Genomic DNA, 22704 nt, shown 5'->3' with positions numbered 1-22704 from the left:
ATTTATGAAAGACTGAAGATGCAACTTTTTTTATTTGCATAACCAACAGCCAGTTACCATAATCTCAAGTTACATCTTGGCTGCACTTTCATTGAGTGCAGTCACATTGTGGCTTTTGTTTATGCTTCAAGGTGAAATTTGAACAGGAAAAAGTACTTGGATGTTTTTTATCTGGGTGTCACTGGTATTTATTTGCCCATCCCTAATTGCCCTTGAGAAGGTGGTGCTGCAACTGAGCAGCTTGCCAGGCCACTTCAGAGGGCTGTTAAGAGTCAACCATATTGGTGTCACATATAGGAGAGACCGAGAAAGTACGGCAGATTTCCTGCCCTGAAGGACATCTGTCATTCAGTTGGGTTTTCAAAACCATCCGACGACTTCATAGTCACTTTTTTTTCTTTTTTACTGATGCCAGCTTTTTATTTCCAGATTTTTTTTTTTAAGTGAATTCAAGTTCTTATACTGCCATGGTGAGATTTGAATTCCTGTTCTCATGGGTTATTAGTCTAGGCCTCTGGATTATGAGTCCCGTTACATAACCATTACACTACCACACCCTCGCATTTATGTAATGTCTCATGTCCTTGGGACAGCTGAAAATGCTTTGCAGCAAATAACTTTTATTGAAGTGTAGTCACTGTTGCTGTGTTGACAATCTGACAGCCAATTTGCAAGTTGCAAATGGGATGAATCACCATTTAACCTGTCTTTTTTAAAAATTTTTTGTTGTTTTTGGTTGAGGATGAATGTTGGCCAGGATGGTGGAAGAGCCCCTTCATTTTCTTTGAACAGTGCTACAGAGTCCAAGGTCCAACTGAGCAGGCAGCAGGGTCTACTACATTTAAAGCCTAAACCAATTTTATTTTTTCACAACTGGGATAGGTTTGAAAGTAACAGTGGGCTGGTGGGGAACAGAAGATGGATGGGTGGATTTTGATGTCGTGATGGGTGCAGTTTCTGAGCCATCAGTGGGCTGATGTGAATGAGTGGGGCAAAACTTGAATAGGTGTTTCCAAAATTAGCCTGTGATACCTTAGCACTAGATTACAAGCTTCTAAAGTGAAATATTAAGTTAGAATAACATGCCTGTTGGAAATCACTTATCTGTAATCTTGTAATGAAGTTCTCCATTTACATCTGAACTTTCAGAATAGATTTTAGGCTGGACTGGTATCTTATTTCTTATGCATGTCAGTGAATTATAAACTTCAGTCACTGGTGTTCATTTTTTGAGTAGATGTTGAACAGATGTTTAAGCTGATGCATGATCGCTGCTGTTAAGCGGAGTACAGTGTAGCCTAAAAGTGAAAATATTTTTTTGCTGCTTCATAAAATATATTTTGAAGGTAATACAGGTTGGCCCGCCCTTATCCAGCACCACCCCTTATCTGGCATGATGCCGGGGGGTGCATGCACAGAACATGGTTGACCTCCACCCCAACTTTGGGGCCGCGCCGACACACTGCCGACCTCCTCCCCTGGAAAAATCCCTTATTTGGCACAGGCCAGGTCACAAGGGTGCCAGATAAGGGAGGCACAACTTGGATTATAAAGTGGTCTTCCGAAAAGTGTTGGCTCCTTCACTGGCTAAGGTTCCACGGACATAGTTGCCCTCTAGTAGCTCCGCCCAGTAGCCATTCTTGATGAGTGTTGGCAAGTTCTCCAATTATGGCAAATATCATGGCTGAGCCTATCCTGACCTAACCCAATTTCCACACGTGTGTCCTTCCAGTCAGGGTTATCTATAAATCAGTGACACAGCCCCTGAGTTGTTTCTCCCCCCTGCCTTTCCACAACAGCAGCCGGGACCCTGGACTATTTTTCTTTCTATCTCCTCCTCTCCTAACCCAAGGGTGTTGCGACTACCGACTAATTGCTGCTATCGGCTAACTCGGAAGAAAGCTGAAGGCTCCTTCGTTTATGCAGTTTACTCTGTGCCCTGATTCAGTGGTTATCTCTCTCCTCTCACTCTTTCTCTCTCGGTCGCTCTCTCACCACTGAGTCAGTAGGTGGTAGATTGAAGTCCCACTGCAGAGACTTGAGCACAAAATCTAGGCTGACACTCCAGTGCAATACTAAGGGAATGCTGCACTGTTAGAGCTTGCCGTCTTTCAGATGAGATGTTAAACCAAGGCCCCATCTGCCCTCTTGGGTGACGTAAAAGATCCCATGGCATTGCTTTGAAGTCTAGCAGGGGAAACTTAGCCAATATATATCTCTCGACCAGCATCACTTTATAAAAATAATAAACACTGCTTTATCTGCCCATTACCACACTGCTGCATGCTGCCACATTTCCTACATTGCAACAGTGCTTTGGGACGACCCAAGGTCGTGAAAGGCGCTACATAAGTCTAAATCTGTCTTTTTCTAAGTCAACAGGACAGCAAAAACTACATCAAAAAGGATTTTTTAAAACTGCAGTTAATCTGTCTTATTTTGATTTAAACATCGCTGTAACACTTGACCGGTCTCTGCACCTCCCAGTCCTCCCGGGTGTATTTTGATAACCATTTTTCTTTCCGAAACCGCACTAGTTAGAATGTTGCAGCAGTCAGCTCTATTATTTTCATTCCCTACAATACAGACCAGACTGTGAAGCTGTGCCAAGAACAACACAGACAGTGGGGAATTTTGTTTTTGAGACATCAGTAGGTCACAGCATTGTCTTTCGCTCTTCGAGAGCCATTCTAGCTCTGAAGGGGTGAGTTCAGCACAGAAGTCGAAACCAAATGCAATTGGGTAACAGTCCCTTCGTTAGCCAGCTCTACACCTTCAGTAATTATCCATGGCCTTTTGGCTAAGATCAAGTGTAATAGCGCAAAGTGATCTTTGGCGCTGGAGTTGATCTGACAATGAACAAAAAAAAAAATTATCCATGTGATAAACGAGTCAGTCTTGATCTATTTCAAACTCTAGTTAACCTATCTAGAAATAAAAGACCACAGGAGTGTGACTGAAAAAGGTTTCAATGTGCAACTTTTGCGTCACTTCTATAATCCGTTAGCTGAGTTTCTTCGCCATAGTTTCAGATTAATGCTGCCGCAGTGCTTATCTCATCCACAAGAACTGCATGGAAGGATCGCGTCCTTGGCTGCTGTGCGGACCTGATGATCCGTGACTGCTTTCCACAAGATTCTATACGCGCACATAACTAAAGTCTGATCCTTCAGTAAAATTGCCATGCAGTTCAAAATCAAATTGTTCACCAGTAAATTTGAAGCATCTCTCTCTAGCGGTGATATATTTATTTTGTATCATATGTTTTTGTCTTATCACTGCAACAGTCCAGCTTTTTGATAATTTAGTTAACGGCATGATGGTGTTTTGTATTTAACACATGGATTGTGATGTTTTTTTTTGCCAAGTTTGCTCTGCTACACAAAGTAATGCAGTGCCAGCCATGGACCAAGAAAGGGCCTTCAATCATTTTCTCAATCTCATTTCAAATGGGGGCTATTTGGATAAACCTGGAGAGGGGCGGGTATGGGGGGAGATGGGAGAAAAAGTAAACAAACTGGGTTGAGCAGTAGGACTGGGGCCGGAGGGAGATTTGACTTGATGGGCAAGGAGTAGCTGAGAGGATATAAACTGGAAGGTGCTCAAACTTTGAAGACTGTTTTATGTCAGTAGCAGTATATTAATGTCAATTTTGTTGTGTTCACAGCAGCCTGTTGGTAGAAGTGGTTTCAGTAGAAAAGATTCAACTCTAATACAGACATGATCAAACCTTTAAAGAATGAGTTAATATATTAAAAGTACAGGGTTTTTTTTGTTTGGCCTAAAGATCAAGCTTTAAACTCTAACCTATCCAGCAACCACTTGGCTGCCGATCTTCAGATTAGTGCGACTGCTCTATATAGAGTATAATTGTTTCCAAATAGCTCCTGTTGAATTTGTACTGATTTGATTATCTCACTTGAGAGTCCACAAGATAATCCCTGATGAAAATAGAAAAATGTCATTGTTGAGATGGAGGCTGAGGCACATTAATGCAGGACAAAGATAGCTTTGCTTTGAAGCAACAGTATTTGTACTACACTTGGTGTGAGCTCAAACCAATGCAAGGTGACCTGCCGAAAGCTGGTCTCTAATCTTAGAATCTTGCAGCATAGAAGGCCATTCAGCCCATTGTGCCTGAAGTGCGTAAAATCAAAATGTGGCCCACACAACTAACCTAGTGAAACATTGCATAAGCAAAGTGAATGTCTGGAAAGGACATTTGCGTGTTAAAGGAGGATGTGTGCATATAGAAAAAAGGAGCAAGTATCAACTTGTGTTAACAGATGCTGAAACAATTAAGGGCTTCGTCTTCCGTTGATCTGGGAGGTTCCTATAAAATGATATCTGACTATACCACCTGTAGCTTTCATAACTTTGCTAAAATCTTCTTGTTTTGATGTGTCATGCTGTCCTTCAATTATTGTCCAAAGATCTGTTAAATTGTACAAAGGTGAATGAGGTCGGACAGAAGTAAGTGCAAAATGAAGAACATATTAAGTTAGACTCTCCTGAATTCTAAATGTTGAAACAAATTGATTGTACTGGTTCATTGAATCAATGCCAGTAGCAAGTCTGGTGAACTAATCTGTCTGACTGGTTGGTTTATTTGTTGATTTAGTCCTCCTCCTATCTTTGTCCTGAAGCAATGGCTGCAGAAAGAAATGAGACCTTGCAACCTGTGTTTGCTGATTTGATGAACGGATTAGGGTTAGACTTGGCAAGAGCTCAGGTTCGAGCTACTGCCTAGAGTAATGACAGCTAGGCTGCATTTAAAAATAGATGCCATGTTGATCTAATTGCATTTCCATGTGTATTGATCAACATTTATAGTGGAGTCTTGCATTTTCAGTGTTTGATTTTCAGTAAAAGTTGTTTGGTCTTGTCTTTTTTTTTTATTGAGTTATATTGGGTCATTAAAGACTCTTGAAGGTTAGAATGATTTCAGTAGCTTTTGGATGACTTTATAATGTCTATTTAAGGTGAAGGAGGATGTCTTGCTGTAAAACGGAGCCTGATTCAACTACAGGCACTTGGTGTCGTGGTCAAGTATTGCTAGATTATTTCAAGCAGGGTCACATGCAGAGTTGAGGCTCCTGTGATACTGCTTTAAATCCAACCTCGAACCTACTACTGGGAGAGAAAAACCTTTCTTCCCAACTCAACATTGTAAAGTAGTTTGAGCTTAACTAAGTTGTGGTTCAGTAACCTGAATTTCCTTGGTGTCCATTTGCGTGCATCTTTTGGCCTCCGCTCCAGACCGGAGCCTATTACTCCTATTTCTTTCTTTCTTTTTATCTTTTTCTCTTTCTTTTTTTTTTTTTTTTTCCTTTCTCTTTCTTTTTTTTTTCTTCCTTTTCTTTCTTTCCCTCCTCTAACCCTCTTGGGGCCATTCTCGTCTCTGTCTGTCTTTTTTTCCTGTTACCCAGTCATGCCTCCTTTCTCTTCTCCCCAACAAGGTTATTTGACCTTCCAAATCCCTATTCAAACCCTTCACTATTCCTTTACCATCTGACTCTCTCTTGCTTTCCAAGGCTTGACTCCCTCTTGTATAAGTCCAAAAGTTCTCTCTGTGCCTCCTGTCATTTTATAATGGCACTTTCAAACTGACTAGCAACTTCGGCACTGAGCGACTCCCCATCCTCTGTGATTTCAACCTCCATCTCCACTCCACTTGTCCCTCTGTCCTTTTGAGATCACTTCCCTCTTTTAACCTGTCTCTCTCTCTCTCTCTCTATATATAAACCCTGCTGCCCATTTTCAAGACCACCCCTTTGACCTTGCCATTTTTATATGGCGCCTCTACTCCCAATCTCATCTCAATCACAGCCAAGGCCATCTCTGATCACTTCCTTGAAACCCTCATTACTCTCATCTCCTTTCAACCTCACTCCTTTCTGCATCCACCCCAGGGGAAAAAAATAAAACTCCCACAAGTCACTTAGAAGGGCATTTTCAAACTCTTAACTGTCTAGCCTTTGCCATGATTCTCTCTGTGGCTCTCTTGCTCTCGCGCTCTCTCTCTCTCTCTGGCTCTCTTGCTCTGGCGCTCTCTCTCTCTGGTGCTCGCGCGCGCTCGCTCTCTGTCTAGCTCACTTTGCCCATGAGACCTACCTCCTCCTCTCTTGACCCTATTCCCACTAAACTGCTGACCACTCCACCTCCCTTCTTGGCTCTCATGCTAGCTCGTAAATGGTGTTCTCTCCTAAAGATGTGATTTCCCCCTCCCTGCTGTTATCACCCCCTAAAAAAACCTCACCTTGTCCACTCCGTCCTTAACTACTGGGCCAACTTCAACCTCCCTTTTCTCTGAATTATTGGCAAATACTCCGAGCAACTCACAGCTAATCTGAATCATAACAATCACCTGCTCGGGTATTGCAGGGCTCTGGGGAAAGACTACTAATTGCATTGCTCTCAAAGACCAGACATGGGGATGATTGGGCTGAATGGCCTCGTTCTGTGCAGTATGATTCTATGATTAGCATTCAATTCAACTTCTTGCATTCATGCACGATTTTAAAATTCTGCAAAACCTAAAAAAAAAGTAATCTTGCCAGCAATTTAATGAGCCAATATTAAGTCTCGCACTTCAAACTGTAATTGTAAACCGTATATAATGGGTTTATTTTGTTTGTTCTGGTGTTTATATACAGATCCTCTCCCCACTTCCCCTCCCCAAGCTAATTATGCTCATTATACACAGGCCACAATTATCACATTTGCAGGAAAGTGTCTCCTGCCTGATGGATTAATTTATAGTTTAACAAGGGATAGATACTTGTGTTTGCACAAAAATCATGTTCAATTCAGATCAATGTAATCAAGCAACTTTTATCTGGGCTCCCGTTCCATTCATGAAACATGTGATATTGCTCTCCACAATACTTAAAATTTGGATCCACCATGCCACTTGCACAAAAGCAAGCACCTCTGCCAATTGCAACCAGTCGCTGGAAGGTGTATACAACGGGTGTTGAGTTTGATTCAGCCTTGGTTTATATCCCACCCCTCACTGGGAAGCAGCCAGCTCCAACACTGCACTTTCTATTTACAAAACAAAAGCAGTACAAGGTTATAAGAACATAAATAGGAACAGGAGTAGGCCATACAGCACCTCGAGCCTGCTCTGCCATTCAATAAGATCATTGATCATTGATTCAGCTCCACTTCCCTGCATGCTCCCCATAACTCCTTATCCCCTTATCAATTAAGAAACTGTCTATTTCTGTCTTAAATTTATTCAATATCCCAGCTTCCACAGCTCTCTGAGGCAGCGAATTCCACAGATTCACAACCCTCAAGAAATTTCTCCTCATCTGTTTTAAATGGGTGGCCCCTTATTCTAAGATCATGCCCTCTAGTTCGAGTCTCCCCCATCAGTGGAAACATCCTCTCTGCATCCAACCTGTCGAGCCCCTTCATAATCTTATGTCCCGATAAGATCACCCCTCATTCTTCTGAATTCCAATGAGTAGAGGCCCAACCTACTCAACCTTTCCTCAAGTCAACTCCCTCATCCCCAGAATCAACCTAGTGAACCTTCTCTGAACTGCCTCCAAAGCAAGTATATCCTTTCGTAAATATGGAAACCAAAACTGCATGCAGTATTCCAGGTGTGACCTCACCAATACCATATATAGCTGTAGTAAGACTTCCCTGCTTTTGCAATAAAGGCCAAGATACCATTGGCCTTCCTGATCACTTGCTGTACCTGCACACTATCCTTTTGTGTTTCATGCGCAAATACCCCCAGGTCCCGCTGTACTGCGGTACTTTGCAATCTTTCTCCATTTAAATAATAACTTGCTCTTTGATTTTTGCTGCCTAAGCGCATTACCTCACACTTTCCAATATAATACTCCATCTGCCAAATTTTTGCCCACTCGCTTAGCCTGTCTGTCCTTTTGCAGATTTTTTGTGTTTTCCTCCCATATTTGTATTGTCAGCAAACTTGGCTACGTTACACTCAGTCCCCTCTTTCAAGTCGTTAATATAGATTGTAAATAGTTGGGGTCCCAGCACTGAGCCCTGTGGCACCCCACTAGTTACTGGTTGCCAACCAGAGAATGAACCATTTATCCCGACTCTGTTTTCTGTTTGTTAACCAATCCTCTAACCGTGCTAATATATTGCCCCCAACCCCGTGAACATTTATCTTGTGCAGTAATCTTTTATGTGGGACCTTGTCAAAAACCTTTTGAAAGTCCAAATACACCCCATCCATTGGTTCTCCCTTGTCCACTCTACTAGTTATGTCCTCAAAAAATTCTACAAGATTTGTCAAGCATGATTTCTCCTTCATAAATCCATGCTGACTTGGACCGATCCTGTCACTGCTTTCCAAATGTGCTGTTATTTCATCTTTAATAATTGATTCCAACATTTTCCCTACTATTGATGTCAGGCTAACCGGCCTATAATTACCCATTTTCTCTCCCTCCTTTTTTTAAAAAGTGGTGTTACATTAGCTACCCTCCAGTCCATAGGGACTGATCCAGAGTCGATAGACTGTTGGAAAATGATCACCAATGCATCCACTATTTCTAGGGCCACTTCCTTAAGTACTCCTGGGATGCATCCTATCAGGCCCCGGGGATTTATCGGCCTTCAATCCCATCATTTTCCCTAACACAATTTCCCACGTAATAAGGATATCCTTCTGTTCCTCCTTTTCACTAGACCCTTGGTCCCCTAGTACTTCCGGAAGGTTATATGTGTCTTCCTTCGTGAAGACAGAACCAACTGGTCTGCCATTTCTTTGTTCCCCATTATAAATTCACCTGAATCCAACTGCAAAGGACCTATGTTTGTCTTCACTAATCTTCTTTTCTCTGCAAAAGCTTCTATAGATATGTGAAGTCAGTTTTTATGTTTCCTGCAAGCTTACACTCGTACTCTATTTTCCCCCTCCTAATTTAAACACTTTGTTCTCCTCTGCTGAATTCTAAATTTCTCCCAGTCCTCAGGTTTGCTGCTTTTTCTGGCCAATTTATATGCCTCTTCCTTGGATTTAACACTATCCTTAATTTCCCTTGTTAGCCACGGGTGAGCCACCTTCCCCATTTTTATTTTTACTCCAGACAGGGATGTACAATTGCTGAAGTTCATCCATGTGATCTTTAAATGTTTGCCAGTCTATTCTAGCCAATTCATGCCTCAAACCATTGAAGTTACCTTTCCTTAAGTTCAGGACCCTAGTTTCTGAATTAACTGTCACTCTCCATCTTAATAAAGAATTCTACCATGTTATGGTCACTCTTCAAGAGGCATCGCACAACCAGATTGCTAATTAGTCCTTTCTCATTACACATCACCCAGTCTAGGATGGCCAGCTCCCTAGTTGGTTCCTCGACATATTGGTCTAGAAAATCCTCCTCCACTGCATTGCTACCAGTTTGGTTAGCCCAATCAATATGTAGATTAAAGTCACCCATGATAACTGCTTTATTGCATGCATCCCTAATTTCTTGTTTGATGCTGTCCCCAACCTTATTACTACTGTTTGGTGGTCTGTACACACCTCCCACTAGCGTTTTCTGCCCCTTGGTATTCCGCAGCTCCATCCATACCGATTCCACATCATCCAAGTTAATGTCCTTTCTTAATATTGCATTAATTTCGTCTTTAACCAGCAACGCTACCCCATCACACAGCTGTAAACTGGCAATAAGCATATGGTATAAACAAAACCTAACAATCCCTCCCAGAGATCAAAGGGACCTCTGAAGTGTTGTGATAGGCTGGGGATGGAAACACTGGCTCGTTTTGTTTTGACTATCTATCTGTCATTGCATCTTACCAATAACCACCTTTTTGAAACTAAATCTTGAGGTATTTTGAGAGTCAAAGCACACAACACACTCTGTCGATGTTTCTCTAGTATTCTTTTGAGGTGGTGTAAGGTGTTTCCGCCAAGCACCAATGACATTGTCAAAGACATTGTTTTACAAACCGAGGTGTGCACAGAGAATACAGAAGCTTAATCACTCAAGGACTGGACATCCACAAATTAATCTTTTATTTCTGGTCAATTTTCTACTTTCTCTTTTCCCACCCCGCCATCCTCCTCCAACTTCCTTGCTCGGGTACAACTGAGTGCCAGCTGGTACCTCTCTGAGCAACTGCTATCGACATGGGCTTCAAGAGTGAGCGTTGGCACTATCAATTAAATGTACTGTACAGAGGAATTTGCTTGCATGTAAATACTTAGGATCTGGAGACTCATACATATTATACCTGAATTTGCTTATAAGCAGATTGACTCTCAATGAAATCATAGTACAGGTATAACAGTTAAATAATCAGCAGAGTCTCAGTCATTGGGTGCATTTACACTACAAGTTGTAGTGTTGGTGTGACTGATAGAAACATAGAAAATAGGTGCAGGAGTAGGCTATTTGGCCCTTCTAGCCTGCACCACCATTCAATATGATCATGGCTGATCTTGCACTTCAGAACCCCATTCCTGCTTTCTCTCCATACCCCTTGATCCCTTTTAGCCACGAGTGCCATATCTAATGAACTGACCCCCACAACTTTTCTGTGGTAGAGAATTCCATATGCCCACAACTCAGAAGTTTCTCCTCATCTTGGTCCTAAATGGCTTACCCCTTATCCTTAGACTGTGACCCCTGGTTTTGGAATTCCCCAACATCAGGAACATTCTTCCTGCATCTAACCAGTCCAATCCTGTCAGAATGTTATGTTTCTATGAGATCCCCTCTCATTCATCTAAATTCCAGTGAATATAAGCCTAGTCGATCCAGTCTTTCTTCATATGTCAGTCCTGTCATCCCAAAAACCATCTGGTGAACCTTCGCTGCGCTCCCTCAATAGCAAGAATGTCCTTTCTCCGATTAAGAGACCAAAACTGTACACAACATTCAAGGTGTGGCTTCATCAAGGCCCTGTACAACTGCAGTAAGACCTCCCTGCTCCGAAACACTCATTCTCTCGCTATGAAGGCCAATCTGCCATCTTCACAGTCTGCTGTACTTGCATGCCAACTTTCAATGACTGATGTACCATGACACCCATGTCTTTGCATCTCCCCCTTTACCAATCTGGCACCATTCAGAAAATAATCAGCCCTCCTGTTTTTACAACCAAAGTGAATAACCTCACATTTATCCACATTATACTGCATCTGCCATGTATTTGCCCACACACCTTACCTGTCCAAATCACCCTGCAGCCTTCTAGCATCCTCCTCACAGCTCACACTGCCACCCAGCTTGGTGTCATCTGCAAACTTGGAGATATTACATTCAATTCCTTCATCTAAATCATTAATGTATATTGTAAATAGCTGGTGTCCCAGCAGTGAACCTTGAGGTACCCCACTAGTCACTGCCTGCCATTCTGAAAAGGACACATTTATTCCTACTCTCTCTACTTCCTGTCTGCTAACCAGTTCTCTATCCATGTCAGTACATTACCCCCAATACCAGGTGCTTTACTTTTGCACACTAATCTCTTATGTGGCACCTTGTGAAAAGCCTTTTGAAAGTCTCAATGCACCACATCCACTGGCTCCCCCTTGTCCACTCTACTAGTTACATCCTCCAAAAATTCTAGAAGATTTGTCAAGCATGATTTCCCCTTCATAAATCTATGCTGACTTGGACCGATCCTGTCACTGCTTTCCAAATGTGCTGCTATTTCATCTTTAATAATTGATTCCAACATTTTCCCCACCACAAATGTCAGGTTGACCGGTCTATAATTCCCTGTTTTCTCTCCCTCCTTTTTTTTAAAAAGTGGGGTTACATTAGCTACCCTCCAGTCCATAGGAACGGATCCAGAGTCGATAGAATGTTGGAAAATGACCACCAATGCATCCACTATTTCTAGGGCCAATTCCTTAAGTACTCTGGGATGCAGACTATCAGGCCCCGGGGATTTATCTGCCTTCAATACCGTCAATTTCCCTAACACAATTTGCTGACTGATAAGGATTTCCTTTCGTTCCTCCTTCTCGCTAGACCCTCGGTCCCCTAGTATTTCCAGAAGGTTATTTCTGTCTTCCTTAGTGAAGACACAAGCCAAGTATTTGTTCAATTGGTCTGCCATTTCTTTGTTCCCAATTATGACTTCACCTGATTCTGACTGTAGGGACTTACATTTGTCTTCACCACTAATCTTTTTCTCCATGTATCTCTAGAAGCTTTTGCAGTCAGTTTTTATGTCTCCTGCAAGCTTACTCATACACTTCTTTTTTTTTTTCCCCTCCTAATTTAAATACTTTGTTCCCCTCTGCTGAATTCTAAATTTGTCCCAGTCCTCAGATTTGCTGCTTTTTTGGGCCAATTTATATGCCTCTTCCTTGGATTTAACACTATCCCTAATTTCCCTTGTAAGCCACGGTTGAGCCACCTTTCCCGTTTTTTTTATTTTTACGCCAGACAGGGATGTACAATTGTTGAAGTTCATCCATGTGATCTTTAAATGTCTGCCATTGCCTATCCACCATCAACCTTTAAGTATTATTCGCCAGTCTATCCTAGCCAATTTACGTCTCGTCGAAGTTACCTTTCTTTTTCAGGACTCTCGTCTCTGTATTAACTGTGTCCCTCTCCATCTTAATGAAGAATTCTACCATATTATGGTCACTCTTCCTCAAGGGGCCCCTCAACAAGATTGCTAATTAATCCTCTCTTTATACACAACCCAGTCTAGGATGGCCAGCTCTCTTGTTGATTCCTCGACATAGTGGTCTAGAAAGCCATCCCTTATACACTCCAGGAAATCCTCCTCCACTGTATTGCTACCAGTTTGGTTAGCCCAATCTATATGTAGATTAAAGTCACCCATGACAACTGCTGTACCTTTTTATTGCATGTATCCCTAATTTCCTGTTTGATGCCATCCCCAACCTCACTACCATAATTGGTGGTCTGTACACAACTCCCACTAGCATTTTCTGTCCTTTGGTATTCCGCAGCTCTACCCATGCAGATTCCACCTCATCCTCGCTAATGTCCTTCCTTAATATTGTGTTAATCTCCTCTGACCAGCAACACTACCCCACTTCCTTTTCCTTTCTGTATCTTTCCTGGATGTTGAGTTCCCAGCCTTGGTCACCCTGGAGTCATGTCTCCGTAATCCCAATTACATCATATCCATTTACTGCTATCTGCGCAGTTAATTCATCCAACTTATTACGAATGCTCATCACATTGAGACACCGAGCCTTCAGGCTTGTGATTTTTTTTTTTAAACCTCTTTTTGTCCTTTTTAGAATTATGCTGTAATGTGGCCCTTTTTGATCTTGATCTTTGTCTTTGATTTTTCTGCCCTCCACGTTTACTTGTCTCCTTTCTATCTTTTGATTCTGACCTCATTTTACTTCCCTCTGTTTCCCTGCATAGGTTCCCATCCCCCTGCTCTATTATTTTAAATCCACCCCAATAGCACTAGCAAACACTCCTCCTAGGACAGCAGCTCCAGTCCTGCCCAGGTGCAGACTGTTCAGTTTGTACTGATCCCACCTCTCCCAGAACTGGTTCCAATGTCCCAGGAATTTGAATCCCTCCCTCTTGCACCATTCCTCAAGCTATGTATTCATCATAGCTATCCTGCTATTTCTACACTGACTAGCACGTGGCACTGGTAGCAATCCTGAGATTATTACCTATTTTGATGATCTGGGTATTGTGTAAATGCACCCTGAACTGGAGTCCGTGTTGAACATGACCCTTGAATGAAGCCTAGAGACTTGGCATTGAAATACTTGAAGGATGTGAAGTTGCTGTACTTGTGTGATAGATACCCACTAAATTCTCCAGGAAAAAGTTAGAGCTTGTAGTCAATTTTTAATTTGTGAAAAGTCTTGATTACTACCAAACAACCTCCCTGACACTGAAAATTAACTTTAATAAGTGTGGAGTCTCATTCCTTCAGATTTTAATTACTGTTGGAGATTTTTTTTAATATTGTTTTTAACTTCTCTCGTCTTCTCTTTCTCGTTCTCCTTTTCTCAATCCCATCTTTCTCTCATTTCTGTATGATTTGGCATTGAATTCAATATTGTAACTGACACTTCCTGGTTCAGAATCTGCATTGTTCATGATTCTCCCTTATTGGTTGAGGAGATGCACACTTGCTTGACCTGTTCACACAGGTCCTAGATCCCCTGTAGAAGGCACAGTGCTGAATTGGATTTCCAGTCACAGCAAGTTCCACTGCTGTGGCAAGTATAATGAACGACTGTGCCATTTATTCGCCGCTGACTGCAAAATCTGTCCCATTGTGACATTTTCTTTGCAGCATTCCATATCCAGTCAGGAATACTCTTTATTTTCTATTTTGAAGTGTGTATTTGTAGCCTCATTCTGATGGCTGTAGCCAGTTGATTTCAATACTAATGGGCAATTCTCAGAAATGATGTATAAAATAATGGATGAGTAATTGTGTTGAATATTAGCCCAGTGATTCAGCTGACTTTTTATATAATTGATGCTCCAGGTGGTTTGATAAAGCCTATTCAGAGGTTAATGGATGACTGCTGGTATTGATGCAGTGTGTGAGTTTATAGCTAGTTTAATGCTTGTGGACTTTTTTTTTGGCAAAGCACACATGACATTTTAAAACTATGGTGCAAGGCTGGGTTGTAGTCTAAGTTAGCCGAAGTATAGAACAGACTTTTTTTTTAAATTGAGTTGTACTTTTTGGGGGTTTCTTTATTTTATTCTGTTTTGTAAACCCTTCTCCATCTTGCATGTATATATCTGGAATCTGCATTGCATTTTGCTCCTACTCTAAAGTACAGAAGACAATTTGCAGCATTGGTTTATAAAAAAAAAAATTTCCATTCCCATGTAGTTTATTTTTAAGACTGTTTGTTTATATTCCTCGCAGCTTGAAAACTTAAATTACTAAATTAAACTGCACATGTTATAATAAAAGATTAACTTTTGATTTTATTAATGTGTAAAACTCATTTAATTGACACTTTCCACAATCAAAGTCTAATCTGATTAATACTGGCAATATCCTTATAATAAACAGATCAATACTGGCAATATCTGTGATAAACTGATCAATCAAAACATGCTTCAGGTGGAAATACAATTCTCGAAACAAGTTGGTAACTTGTCTTTAATCTTTTTAAATTGTGACTTGCTATCCCCAATTTGAAACTTAAAGAAAACACAATATGATCATTGGGATTTTAAAACTGTTTCCTGTAAACTTTCCCTCCTTGAGATACGATTTTAAAAATCTTATTTTACACAACATGGGTCTTGCCTTTTATTGCTTTATTTGCATTAAATGACAAGCTTTCAGTAGCTGTCCCAGCACTTACCGTATAGACTTTCTGTATATTCATTACCTGTTCTTCCTTTTCCAAATTAAACCATAGATTGGCAAATTGCCAAGCCTGATACTGTGGTGAATATGAATTAGCATCAATGGAGATGGTCAGTAACCCAGGCACAATATTGATTTTTTTTTTTTCCCCCCCCCCCCCCATTTCAATTCTCCCTTGTACTGTTGGGTCTTTGGCATCAGTATAACTTGCTTGGAGTTTTTGGTCAATATTTTAAAAATCTGAATCACTTTTTTGTTAAAAAAGCAAAATATTTGGTGATTCATTAATAGCCTTCCAAAGGTTGCTGGATTTGTGCACGGACCAGAGGATTGGAAGGTATTAAATTTTAAACCTTTTAATCAAGAGGAGGAAGGGACAGCCCAAGTTACTATAAGCTAGGGAGTTTTTTCGTCATGGAAAAATTGCTAGAATCCATCAGAGACAGCAATAAGTACATGGACAGGTATAAGCTGATTGGGGAGCAATGGCATGGTTTCACCAAAAGGTAGGTCTTGTCTGTCTAACCTAATAGACGTCCACAACAGTCAATGAGGTGATGGACAGAAGATCAATGGATGTAATGTACATGGATGTTCAGAACTGATTTGATATGGTTCCACACGAGATTGCTAGCTAAAACTAAAACCTGTAGCATTAGTGATAGCCTCATGTCATGGGTAGGAAATTGGTTGAGGTAGAAGGTAGTATGCTGGGATAAAGAGCATTCTTGGAGGACAAGTGGTGTCCCTCTGATCAGTGCTCGCCTCATGATACTTGACTAGTGGATATAATGAATTGTGAAGAGTAAAAATTGCAAAAGAGCATTTAAAGACTAAACAAGTGGGCAGAATGATGGCAGAGGCAGTTTAACATACTGTGAGGTGGTGCACATTATCTGAAAGAATGGCAGGTGGGAGTGTAATGAAAATGAAGTGCTGGGATGGTAGATTAGGAAAGGGATTTGAGGGTCTCTGTTATAAGCTAGCACAAAAGCAAAATGCTGGAAATCTGAAATGAAAACCGAACATGCTGGCAACACTCAGCAGGTCAGACAGCATCTGTGGAGAGAGAAGCAGAGTTACCGTTTCAGGTCGATGACCCTTATCCAGAATGGTATTTTGAGTTCTAGCGAAGGGTCATCGACTTGAAACACAAACTTTGTTTCTCTCTCCACAGATGCTGCCTGACCTGAGTATTTCCAGCACTTTTGGTTTTTAATATCATAAGCTAGCTTGGAGTGCAAAATTGATAATAAAGACTAATGGGATGATAGATTCAGTACAATAGGTAATGGAATATAAAAACCATTAAGTACTACGGCCATTTTTAGAGTATTTGAGAACTGGAATATTGTGTTCAGCTTGGTGAGATGCCCAAAAAAAGAATATATACTGGCCTTCGAGGAAAGTACTGAGACAATTCACCTGCATGATACCTGGCATCGGGTGAAGACTAAATTATGATCGATTGGATAGATTTGGATTGTATTTCCTGGACTTGAGTGTTTTGATTTAGAAAGGAGATGGGGAACAACACTGAGAATCCAGAACCAGGGGAGATGCTCATGGAATTCAAGCAAAGTTCATGAAAAGTGAAACCAGGAAAAAAAAAACTCTTCCAGGATTTCCGAATGTGAATGCACTGCTCCTGAAGACAACGGGTGCAAAGTGTGTTGATTTGGTTTGGGGACCAATATTTGGGAAATTGGGGTGTTCCAGGATGGGGCAAAAAGGGAAGGAACTGTGATTAGAAATTGAAGCTGCCATGGCTAACCAAAGTTATTGAATAGGATTGATGGGCTGAATGACTTATTCCTAATTATACTTCCTGTGTAAACACCATGATAGTGGATTATATTGAGCCAAATTGTGGCCCTTCGTGCTATCTAAATGGGATCTTGCTTTAGTTTGAGATTCTAACCAGTTTAAAAGGGCTGATTTTGTCGGCTAATCCCTTCTTGTAGATTTTTCCCTTTTCCCTGTCTTCCTCTTTTGCTTTGAATTGTTTGGTCTTTTCTTCACCGGAACTTCGAAAACTTCGACTATTTCAGCTACTCTCACATTGTGTGGTGATGGATTTGCTGGTGCTTTCCATTTGGATGAGTCGGGCATGTTCAGGTGTCTCACAACATTCTTCGGTTTAATGTTCTGTGGTTGAAGTGGGTACATAGACCAAGGCAATAGCAGCATGTTTGGAAAATTCATGTATGGTTGGTGTGGAGCCATGAATGCCATTCTATTTATAATTGGCGGCGGTGCTTGTGAAAAGGGGTACAAATTCACGCATGCTGGTTTAAAATGTTGCTTTTGATGTTTCACTTGAGGTATGATGTCTATGTAAGCAGGATTAACTCCAGTGATGGCACCTATCTGATGGGCATTGCTCAGGTCCGCGAAAGCTCGTTCCGGCGAAACTGGGTTGTAAAGTGCTGTCCGAGGCACACCATTCACAAATCTGTGAAGAATAGTTAGCCACGTCCCACTACAGATGGGATTGAGGGTTACTCTCGGCCAAAGTGCTGCCAAGTTGTGGAGAGCTTCTCTATTCCATCCAGATTCCGAGAAGTAGTCATCAATATGATAGAATGCAGAGAAATAAATATCCAACCTAGTGCTGGGATAATTTGCCAAAAAATCACACATTTTGTTTATGCAGTAGTGGGCTCTTTCATTACATGGGGTGTAATTGGAGTAGATGGTAATATAAGCAATGTTTTCATAGGAGTACATGAGTGTATCCAGGTAGCCATCTATATCAAAGAACATGGATTCTGGATGAAGGTGGTATAAAGTACAGTTGGTTACATGTCCTTTCTGCACTAAAGTACCAGATGATAACTTCAGTTCATAGAAGACCAGATGCCTGCTAGACTGTGGCTGAGCATAGGGAAACCCAAAGGTTTCATAAAATTCTACATAGGAAATGCGTGCCTCTTCCCCGGTTTTGATGTGATATGGACATTTTGGACAGCTTTTTGTGAAACACAACCAGTAGTAAGGCTTCACCAGTGTTCCCTGAGGAGCAATATATTCTTCATAAGTAGTAGTCATGATGATGGTCCGTTCACCTCACCATGTCCATTTAGAAGGCACAATTTCAATGCAACATCATAATCCTTTTGAGGTAGTGTATCCCAGTCAACATGGCAAAGTGGTATAAAAGGGATCAATTAAGAAGGAAAAACTGTAAATGTTGGAAATCTGAAATAAAAACACACAATGGCAGGTCAATAATCACAATAATTTGTATTAAAATAGTGCCTTTTAACGTAGTGAAATGTCCTAAGGCACTTCACAGGAGTATTATGAGATGAAAACATTAACATCAGGAAAGAGAAAAGTTAGCGTAGCATCATTGATTACTCCTGTAAGTTGAGCACCTAACCCCAGTGATTTACAGTACATCTTTTACTGCCAATATCTAGTTAAATGGTAACATGACCTGTGATCGTAATATCGCCCCCTTGTGTCAAAGTTGTAACTTCGGGAGTTAATGCTTTGTAAGAAAAATCTAACCTCTCTAGCAGTCTGAGAACCTGAATTAAAATAAGATTCCCCTCCAGGCCATACAGGTAAATGCCTCAAAATATTACACGGTTGTAGATGTGGGGCAAGCTTTCGGAACTTCCTCACGTGTCTCTTCACTAGTAAAGTGAAAAAAATGTTTGATTCCAGCTAGGTTTACTAACTCCATCTTTTTAAACTATAATGCAATCTGTGGTCACTGGAATATGAAGAAATGGGTTCTTAAAGATACACAAATAACAAAGAAAATGAAATTGTGGATAGGACCATTAAAGGACGAGCAAGATAAATGCACAGGTAATGGCAGATGTATTGAGTAACAACTTTGCCTCTATCTTTACTCAAGAATATAATTGAAATAGATAACAACTTGTATTTCTATAATGCCTTTAACGCAATGAAATATCCCAAGGTGCTTCACAGGAGTATTATGCAATTAAAGAATTTGACATCGAGCAGCATAAGTAGAAATTAGCACAGGTGATCAAAAGCTTGGTCAGAGAGATCAAAGACACTGCACGAGGATGAGCTTAAACAGAATATTAATACAAATGGGAATAGAAATGGAGAAAATATTCTTATGTTCTTAAAATATTGACAAACTAGCAAAAGTAAAGATAAAACCCCAGATCTGAATGCTATGCAACCATGCTGATTCAAGGAACTAGGAAGGAGCTAGCAGAGGCACAATAGATAGATAGTGATTTATCTATCTGAGATGGTAAAGTGCCAGAAGAGGACTGCTGGGTAGTTAATGGTGTTCCTATATGAAAGAGATGGAACACAACCTGGGAACTATAGATGACTTCAGAGAAGAAATGGTGCTGGAATCTATGCAGAACAAATCATTAAAAGCAGCATTGCAGGTCAGCAAAGCAATTAAAAATGCTAATAAAGCACTGGGATTTATAGAATTTAAAAGTAGTGATGTTCTGTTGAACTTGTGTAGGACTGGCCAGGCTGTACTTGGATCACTATGCACAGTTCTGGGCTCCAGTGCTACAATGTCCTTTTTTATATTCTGGAGAAAGTGCAAAAAGATTTATAAGGATGGTACCAGAATGATGAGATTGCAGCTAACAGGGAAAAATTGAACAGGTTAAGGCAAAAAGACTTGGAGGTGACCCGAGAGTTTCTACTTGTGGGCGAATCCAAAACTAGGGGCCATAAATGCAAGCTAGTTATAAAAAATCCAATAAGGACATGAGAAATTTCTTTACTCAGTGAGTGGTTAGAATGTGGAACTCGTTACCACAGGAAGTGGTTAAGGCAAATACTTTAGATGCTTTCAAAAGGAAACTAGACGAGTACATGAGAGAAAAAGGAACAAAGATATAGTGAAAGGCTAAGTAAGATGAGGCAGATGGAATGAGGTGACTAGTGTAGAGTATAAACACCAGCACAGACTCGGACTGAATGGCTTATATCTATGCAGTATATTTTATGTAATAGGAGTGAGCCAAGGATGGAGCCTTGCCAGAGACGCAACTGTTAGTACTTAATAAATTTGTTGCGATATGAATAGAAAAATGACATGGCTAAATTTAATACAGGTTCGACCTCCCAAATCCAGAATCCGGACATCGGGCCGATCCGTGGTGGTCGTCCAGAAACCGGAAAATGTTCCGATATCCAGACACCACACCACACCTGCCCCCGGCGAGCTGACTTCACGGGGCCCGACCTCACCTACCTCAGGCCAGACAAGGAACTCTTCCACGGCGGCTGGGCCCCGCCCAAACACTTCCTCGGCGGCAGTCCCCACCCGATCAGATCCTCGATGGCAGGGCCCCGTCCGAACAACTCCACGGAGGCGGGGCCTCACCCGAAGACCCGAACAGCTCATCGACGAGCATCTCTTTCTCTCTTTCTCTCTCTCTCTCTCCTTCTCTCTCTCTCTTTCTCTCTTTCCTCCTCCTCCTCCCCACTACCCCCCGCCCCCCGGCTTTGACGTTCCAAAATCCGGAAATACCCGAACCTGGGCTTGGGTGTTTCTGGATACATGACTTCAGCAAAACGTTCAAAATCCGGAATGGCCTCAGTCCCGAGGGTTCCGGATTCAGGATGCTGCATCTGTAAACCCATTATCTTTTGCAGTTCACATAATTAGATTGGGATAACATGTTGGCATTAAATGTCCCCATGATTTCAATCTGGCTACCTATTTAGATGGGTTGTAACTTTATTTTACTAAACAATTGTTTCCCTTCCCTCTGGCTCTTGATTTTGTTTTTGGCTCCTTTTTGAGTGCAAGTCACACTCTCCAGTAGTACTTTGCCCAAGTGGCCTTTTGTTTATCTGTGAGCCTTCACAATAAATGTCAGCAGATGATTGAACCATTTCAGGTTGATCCACTCTGATTTTTGCTCTCCCTGGCACAAAGCACTGTTCGACCGAGTGGGGTGGTTGGAGGCGGGTGGTCATGTGGTGATAACCTCCAGGAAAACATCCAATCAGAGTTGGCAACCTCCATTTGAGAGAATTAATAAGTTATCAGGTGGTTGTTTTTAAACGTGGACACGCATCTAAAAATGCATAGGTTTTACGTGCAATAATCAGAGGAAATAGTTTAATCAACTGGAATTTCCAATACAATTTTGTAGCATTGAAATGAAAAGCAAATATCCAATGCTTCATTTCCAGAATTCATATCAAAGTTGTGTGCTGCACAAATATTTCTCAATGTTTTGAATCTCAGAAGTGCAGCTGTAAAGCCTAGAGTCTATATAAATAAGTTCTTGTCACATTCATAATATAAAATAGTTGGTGCAGAATTCATATGATAAAAGGCTTGGGGGTGAAAATCTAAATTCTCCAGCATGTGTAGTATATTGCAATTGTTTACCTGTTGCTGGGAGGCCCGGCTAAGCTTCAGCAATAACTGACTTTCCTGGCCTTTGGTTCTTCTCATTGTTGGTCTCTTAACCTGAAATATGAAATTTATTCCAAATGCTGGTCTTCTGTTGGCGTAGATCTGATGAACATTTTCTTTCAACTGTGGCTCTGTCCTTTGGCTGGGGAGTTGTGTTGTTGGTGAGGGTGGGGCAGCTTTGTTTCTTGTAAGCAAAGGGAATGAATAACGACTCCATGGCAATGGTGTTGAGACTTTGCTAGGTTACAGTTACTCATACATACAGAGCTTGTATTCCCTGTGTTTCTGGCAAGTTTTTTTTAATATAAATAATCATTGTCATAAGGCCATAGTGCTGCAAAAGCTTGAATCATTGAATATTTCAAAACTAGAATGATAAACCAAATGCTGCATTGTTCTCAACAAAGTTGACTGAATAATGTGTTTTATAACTGTTATAGTTGGCTGGGCTGACTAGTCCTTTGTAACTGGCAATCGAATTAAGGGCTTGTGAGAAATAGTGAGAACAAAGGTTTGAGTGGATTTCATTCTAAGAAATTCAAGATTTCAATTCCTCCATTGTTTCCCCGCTGGGCCTTTTGGCTTTGGTGTTAAGAATGTAGCAGCTGATGATCTGTCACTCTGAGTCAGAGGACTTGCTGAAGTGTGACAGGAAGTGATGTGCTCACAAGAAATGTATGCTATTTGCAAAATATTTAATTTTATAGATATATCATTACGACAGCTAGTTTATAACCGATTACTAGTGCTGGCTGTAGCTTATTGCATGGCATTGTTCAACTGCTTGAGTGTAGCTTGCTTGATGTACTTTAGTGACTCAATGGTTGGACCTGAAGGTGCACAATATCTGGTAGAGGATTTCAGAAAACTGCATGGCTTTGGTAAAAGTATAGGACAATATTGGGACTATATAGGGGATACATGACAAATCCAGATTGGTTAACTATACGAACATACAAAATTAATGGGCAGGAAAGGACCAGCACATCCAT

At 41.1% G+C, this 22704-nt stretch overlaps 2 protein-coding genes across 2 annotated transcripts in view; one reads left to right on the top strand and one right to left on the bottom strand.

The window, feature by feature from the left end:
- The window catches only part of rgl1 (ral guanine nucleotide dissociation stimulator-like 1), a 296098-nt gene that overhangs the window by 72108 nt on the left and 201286 nt on the right, over positions 1-22704 (top strand). The window lies entirely within an intron of this gene.
- Positions 17263-18366, bottom strand: LOC139268348 (putative C->U-editing enzyme APOBEC-4). The gene has a single exon (XM_070886426.1). It carries the CDS (start codon positions 18364-18366, stop codon positions 17263-17265), a length of 1104 nt encoding a protein of 367 aa, XP_070742527.1.

Source organism: Pristiophorus japonicus, chromosome 8 (assembly GCF_044704955.1).
Source record: "Pristiophorus japonicus isolate sPriJap1 chromosome 8, sPriJap1.hap1, whole genome shotgun sequence".
NCBI classification, from domain to species: Eukaryota; Metazoa; Chordata; class Chondrichthyes; family Pristiophoridae; genus Pristiophorus; species Pristiophorus japonicus.
This window is presented reverse-complemented; position numbering and strand designations above follow the sequence as displayed.

Bases quoted from the DNA above. Each gene is read 5' to 3' on its own strand.
- LOC139268348 (XM_070886426.1), bottom strand. From the start codon at position 18,366: ATGACTACTACTTATGAAGAATATATTGCTCCTCAGGGAACACTGGTG.